Source organism: Hippocampus comes, unplaced genomic scaffold, assembly GCF_001891065.2.
Source record: "Hippocampus comes isolate QL1 unplaced genomic scaffold, H_comes_QL1_v1.1 scaffold94, whole genome shotgun sequence".
NCBI classification, from domain to species: domain Eukaryota; kingdom Metazoa; phylum Chordata; class Actinopteri; order Syngnathiformes; family Syngnathidae; genus Hippocampus; species Hippocampus comes.
The window spans coordinates 3,065,420-3,071,375 of NW_017806059.1; the positions used below are offsets into that span (position 1 = coordinate 3,065,420).

The window sequence follows — 5,956 nt, forward strand, 5'->3', positions numbered from 1 at the left end:
CAATAGCAGTCTCAGTCTGTCACTGAGACAGACACTATCAAGGACATGTGAATACTTTATTCTTTACACATATATTAGCACTCTCCTTAGTTTGTAAAGTGTAGGCTGGGATTAAATTTAGATTTTATATGCACATGTGTAAGTGGTTTAAAAATTCCTTCATAATTCTTGTTTAATCTTGAAGTGCATTACTATATTTTTCAATACCAATTACTTGTTAAAATTTTGCGCCTTTGTACAATCTGTGGGATCAGTTGTAACGCATATATCTGAATGATACAAGTAAATTGCACATTTGTCTAAGTAAATCTAAGGTGCTTCATGAAATGTTTTGTAAAAGATATGTTCATTAAATTTCAACATTTTCCTAATGTTCTTGTGCTTCCTTAGACCAAAACAAAGGAAAGACACATTTTGGTTAATTATAGCAGAATATGGTATAATTTTAATGGTCCGGCCCACTTGACATCTACCGAGGCCGTATGTGGCCCACAATGTGAAATGAGTTTGACACCCCTGCTCTAATCCAACTTCAATACCTGACTGAATAGTCACTGCCATGAACGTGAACGACTTGACTCGTGTCAAGACAAACCCTTTCATAGCTATTTCTAGCTCTCATTAAGCACGTAGACAAATCAGCCTCAACATTAGCTACATGTGCTGAATCGATTGGGAGCCAAATGAAGAAATTAATTAAATCCAATTAAGTGTTTCACTATACAAAGAAGTTTTCATTGAACATTTTCTTTTTATCATTGTGGTTATGTAGTTGATAATACTGTACCATACAGATTTGTTTGTAATGTTTTGCCCTCATGTAGCTAAATGAGGTTCTTACAACATCCTGCGGTGGCCTCCATTTATTGTGCGGCTTTGCAATGTTTTTTTTTGGGGGGGGTCATCAAAAAAACTCAATTATGTGCAGCCTTTTCTCACCCCCCTTATTTTTTCTTCCCCCACTAGAAGATGAACTCCTGCAAGAGATCGCCACAAAAGAATGAATGCTGACCCATTTACCAAGACAGAGGTCAAGAGGCCATTTTCGTTTTCCTGGAAATTTATGTTTATACAGTATATGTAGCTTACATTTTAGTTATTTTAATATGCCTTGAAAAGAAAACGTGTTCAACTTTTTTACTGTATTAAATTATTATTGCAACAGTGTCAATTATTGTTGCCATGTTGATCTGAAACCTATTGATCTGAAAAATAACTGCAGCAGTTACAACAGTGAAACCAAGTCACATATTTACCAAATTTAATATAATCTTACTATTAATTTTGCCAATTTCAAATGGTATTAATACATACAGCAGGTTGCCCGGTGGTCGACTGGTTAGCGCATTGGCCTCACGGTGCAGAGGTGCAGGGTTCAATTCCGGCTCCAGCCTTCCTGTGAGGAGTTTGGATGTTCTCCCTTGCCTGCATGGGATTTCTCAAGGCACTCCGGTTTCCTCCCACATTCCAAAAACATGCATGGCAGGCTAATGGACCATTCAAATTATTCCCTTGGTATGAGTGTGAGTGTGAGTGTGGATGGTTGTTGGTCTGTGTGTGCCCTGCGATTGGCTGGCAAACAGTTAAGGGTGTAACCCGCGTGCTGGCTGAAGACAGCTGGGATGGGCTCCAGCATGCCCCGCAACCCTTGTGAGTATCAGCGGATCAGAAAGTGGATGGATGGATTAATACATACAGTCAGGCCCTTTCCAATGAAAGTCAAGCAAAGGCCCGATTAACATCTCCCTGAAAGACTATCTTCACTGACCGATTATCCAGTGGTGCAGGGTGTGTTAAAAGTGATGCTTTTCCTGTCCAACCTATTCAGCAACTCGTTGGCACCATCGGGTATTTCTGTGTATTATTTACTGTCCCAAACGTGAAAGACAATACTAGAGTCAGGGGACCTGAAGTTTGTGCTGTTGTCTGAAGCAAATAGGGGAGCAACTGCTTGTGTTGAGTGTTGGAACACCCCCACCCAAGTCATTAACTACAGTTGACAAGGAGCTAACACTTCTGTTACATTGTGTATTTTCCAGCAGTCTGGATGCCCTGTGGCACCGTGCTGCCACTCACAGACCAGTTTTAGTACTATGAAATCTGGTTTGTGGGAGGAGGCTCACAATTGTCAGTGGAGATCTGTGTGGAATGCTATTGGTCATCATGAGTATAGCATGCACAGAACAGCAGTACAGCCATTCTTTTCTTTGTTTGGTGGGGGGTGTTTCACACTATTAAGAATTTGGATGAGATTGACTTGCTTCCCAAATGATCAGCTCATCAGCAAGCTCTGCAGAAGCCTGATATCGATCCTATTCATTTGAATCAGGTGTGTTGCAACAGAGCGAGAGATGGAAAACATGCAGGACGGCTGCCCTGCAGGACCGGCGTTTGACACCTATACACTGCGGTGTTCACATCTTTGTATTAATACTACACAGCTCAAAAAAATAAAGGGAACATTGACACAATACATCCTAGATATCCATTAAGAAAATGTTCCAGTTAATAATCTTAATCATATAGTGGAGTATGTTGGGAACAAAAAGAAATAAAAATGACCAATGTAAAATTAAATTATCCAGTACAGGTCTGATTTTGAAATCCGACTCAAAATTAAGGTGGAAACGAATACAGACTGATCTAACTTCAGTGAAAATTCCTCAGGATACATCAAAATCAGGCTCAACAAATGTATGACCTCCATGTGCCTGGCTATGCTCCCAGTAAGAGGGTGAATTGTCTCATGAGTGATCCAAACCAGGATTAAAGTGTCAGCCAGCTTCTGGACAGTCTATGGTACGATGCTGCGTTGGTGTCTGGAATGAAACTTAATGCCCCAGATATGCTCAATTCGATTCAGGTTAGGGTAACAGGCGGGACAGCCCACAGCATCAATTCCATCATCATACAGGAAGTGCTGACACACTTCAGCCACACAAGGTCTGGCATTGTCATGCATCAGAAGAAACCCTGTGCCCACTGAACAAACTTATATTCTCATTTCTGTACTTAACAGCAATCAGGGTACCTCTGACGAGGACAAAGAGAGCTGTGCAGCATCCCAGAGAAAGGCCTCCTCAAATCGTTATTAACCTTCTGCCAAAGTAGTCAAATCAGCCAGAAAGGTTGAGAGCAGGGAAATTGTCTGCGGACATCACCTGCAGAAGCACTCCTTGATCTAGGTCGTCTTTGTAATTGCCTCTCATTTCCACCTGTTGCCTCTTCCAATTGCACAACAGTGGCTGAAATGGAGTCTCAATCAAGCATAGCTTCCTAACTGGACAGGCTGATTCGTCAAAATGTTTTTCACTTGGAATTCCATTGTGCTGTTTCAGTGTGCCCTTTATTTTTTGAGCAGTGTACAATCCAAGTGACATGTGATTGGCATTAAAACAATGCTTGAAGGAAAAGGGTGCAGCCAGTTGAAATAATGAGTCCATTTTATTGATTCAGAACACAGCAGGCTACAGCAATGACCTCCTCCAACTAAACTAGCCCCCCACCCCCCTTTAGTAACAGACCAGTAACAGCCCTCCGTCAGCTTGGCCAGCTACACCCCCTTTGGAACAGCAGAGACACCTTGGTGTCCATCTTTAAAGCAAGAAAATAGCTCGATATTTGGACCATGACTTCCAATGTTTTATACAAAAGCTACACAATGTTACAATGCAAATGATTTACCTTAGCGTTTTGGACACCATTTAAAATGTGGTCATGTACATTACTTGGGTGGAGCATTATCACCAAAAAAAAAAAAAAAAACACTAGAGACTAAGCAAATAATACAAAGGACTGCAAACAAAACAAATGGCATAATATGGAGAAATGTGAGCAAGAGAAAAAAAAAAGCTAAAATCATTTTTGTACCATTACAGACTTAATGGGCAAGATGTAAAAACAAAAGAATAAAAAATGGAAAAGTACATAAAAAGGGTATTTCAAACGCAAACAAATCCAAATCCATGTGTGGCATCAGGATTTCAAGTCAACCGACCATCCTCTGGCGAAAACCAGAAGAAAACTCAAATTTGTCCCAATGGAGCTCCTATAGACAGGATGGGTCATCGTCAGGCACTTTCTAAAACCCCGCCTCCTCCATGTGGGAGAATCAAGATTCAGGTTCATCCGGATCACATAATACAGCTGCAAAGAAAAGCGATTGTGAGAGGAAATATCAGGTAGGAGAAAACACACTCCTTAAGCAGCACACAGGTTGGTAATTAGGAGTGCAGTGCGAGCATGCAGCAGCCTCAGTGAGTTCAACTAATGCTGTCAGGCAAAGATGGACCCGTGTGGGTCAGGATCCATCTTACCTAGTAGGAAGTGTTGAGTTATGCTGGTCTTGGTATTTACAAGTCTGTGTCAAACCAGGCCAGTTGGTTGGAGTCACCAGGTGGTAGGCCTTCAATCAGTTCCTGGGAGTGACCCAGGTCAGGAAGCCCCTCAACAGGGGGGTAGTCCTGACCGGGGTGGTGGCCCCCACCCAGGTCATGGTCCATCATGGGCTCCATGCCCATCGAGTCTGTGCCGTAACCTGCCGAGTGGAAGGAACGGTAGCTTGGGTCTGGTAGGTGGTGGGGGGAGGGAGAGTGGAGGGCAGGAGAAGCATAGCGGGTGTTAGAAGCATGTTAACAAACCAAGCGCTCACACAGTATGCTAGCAACACACAGCAAAACACACCACAACTGCACACCACCCCATGGATCAGCTCCCACTGTTCCGTTGACTTGCCACGCTATCAAAAAACAGACACTACTAGTTTACACCTAAATGAGTCAGCATGGTGTCAGGGATTGAACCCTCTACAGCACAGGTGTCGAAGTCCGGTCCTCGAGGGCCGGTGTCCTGCATGTTTTCCATCCCTCCCTGCTGCAACACACCTGATCCAAATGATCAGTTCATCAGCAAGCTCTATCGGAGCCTGATAGTGATCCTGATCATTTGAATCAGGTGTGTTGCAGCAGGGAGGGATGGAAAACATGCAGGACACCGGCCCTCGAGGACCGGACTTTGACACCTGTGCTCTACAGCAGAACTTCTAAGAGAGAGGATCCTCTTGGGAACCGTGTGACAGTTGAGCAATGGGACTGGGGTCATTTTAACTTACCTTCTTGCCTGTAGGCCAGAGGCTCTCCCTGAGCACCGATGTCAAGACCAAGCTCTGCAGTCTGTAGACAAAGGAGAGTTGCAATAAATCTTTGTATCCACACAAGCGTGTTGAACAAACGTGACTATGCGCTTCCTACTTCGTTCCAGGCCATTGGTTCTGTCCTGAAGAGCGAGCTTGTGAGTTCGACTGAGAGGCGTTTCTTGTAGTCTTGAGGTTTGTCCTCCGACATACGGAACAGGACTGCTGCTGCATACGTGGCTGAGAAGAGATGTGAGGTGACAGGTTAGCTTTCTATTCTGCACATTTGAGCAATGTGTAGAGAACAACAAACCTGCCTTATGCTCACTTGCGACTAGTGGTGTCACAGAGAGACGGATGATTTGCTGGGCACTCTTTTACATCATATGCCCTTCCTGACACAGCCCACGCAATATTCTATCCGGGCTTGTACTGTACAGTATCAAATAAGTGTCCAACTGAAATGCTATTAAGCAATTCCTTTTTTTTTGTTGTCTGTCCATTTCAAACAACAGCTAAAAATGCTCTCCTTGCCCACGTGCAAGGAAGGACATTAGGCCAAACAAAAAAAGATTCTGGTAACATGAAATTTCAGCATAGGGTCGGTAGGTCAGACAAAGTTTTTTTTTTTTTTTAATCTTTTATCCCCCCATCAAAAATTTAAACAAAATAACCACAAAACATAAAACAAGGAGACATTGAAGCCCCCGCTCGCCAAGGCGGCGAGAGAGTTGGGTACCCGGCGGTTGGGTGTCAGGATCCGAGGTCGGCCGGGTCACGATGGTACCGGCGGGGAGAGGTCCCCGACGCCAGCCGCGGCCCGGC

At 43.7% G+C, this 5,956-nt stretch overlaps 1 protein-coding gene across 3 annotated transcripts in view; it reads right to left on the bottom strand.

Annotated features, from left to right (window-relative positions):
• Positions 1 to 3,425: 3,425 nt before the first annotated feature.
• The window catches only part of LOC109529634 (catenin beta-1), a 22,471-nt gene continuing 19,940 nt past the window's right edge, over positions 3,426 to 5,956 (bottom strand). Inside the window, exons 14-17 of one of the 3 annotated variants that reach the window (XM_019893008.1) lie at positions 5,250 to 5,371; positions 5,111 to 5,171; positions 4,317 to 4,537; positions 3,426 to 4,146 (exon numbers count right to left, since the gene is read on the bottom strand). In XM_019893008.1, the coding sequence (XP_019748567.1) occupies positions 4,353 to 4,537; positions 5,111 to 5,171; positions 5,250 to 5,371 (368 nt within the window). In that variant the 3' untranslated portion in view covers positions 3,426 to 4,146; positions 4,317 to 4,352. Of the gene's footprint in view, positions 4,147 to 4,316; positions 4,568 to 4,592; positions 4,814 to 5,035; positions 5,172 to 5,249; positions 5,372 to 5,956 lie in introns of those variants that run through there. The other 2 variants (XM_019893007.1, XR_002170867.1) reach the window with 2 other exon arrangements.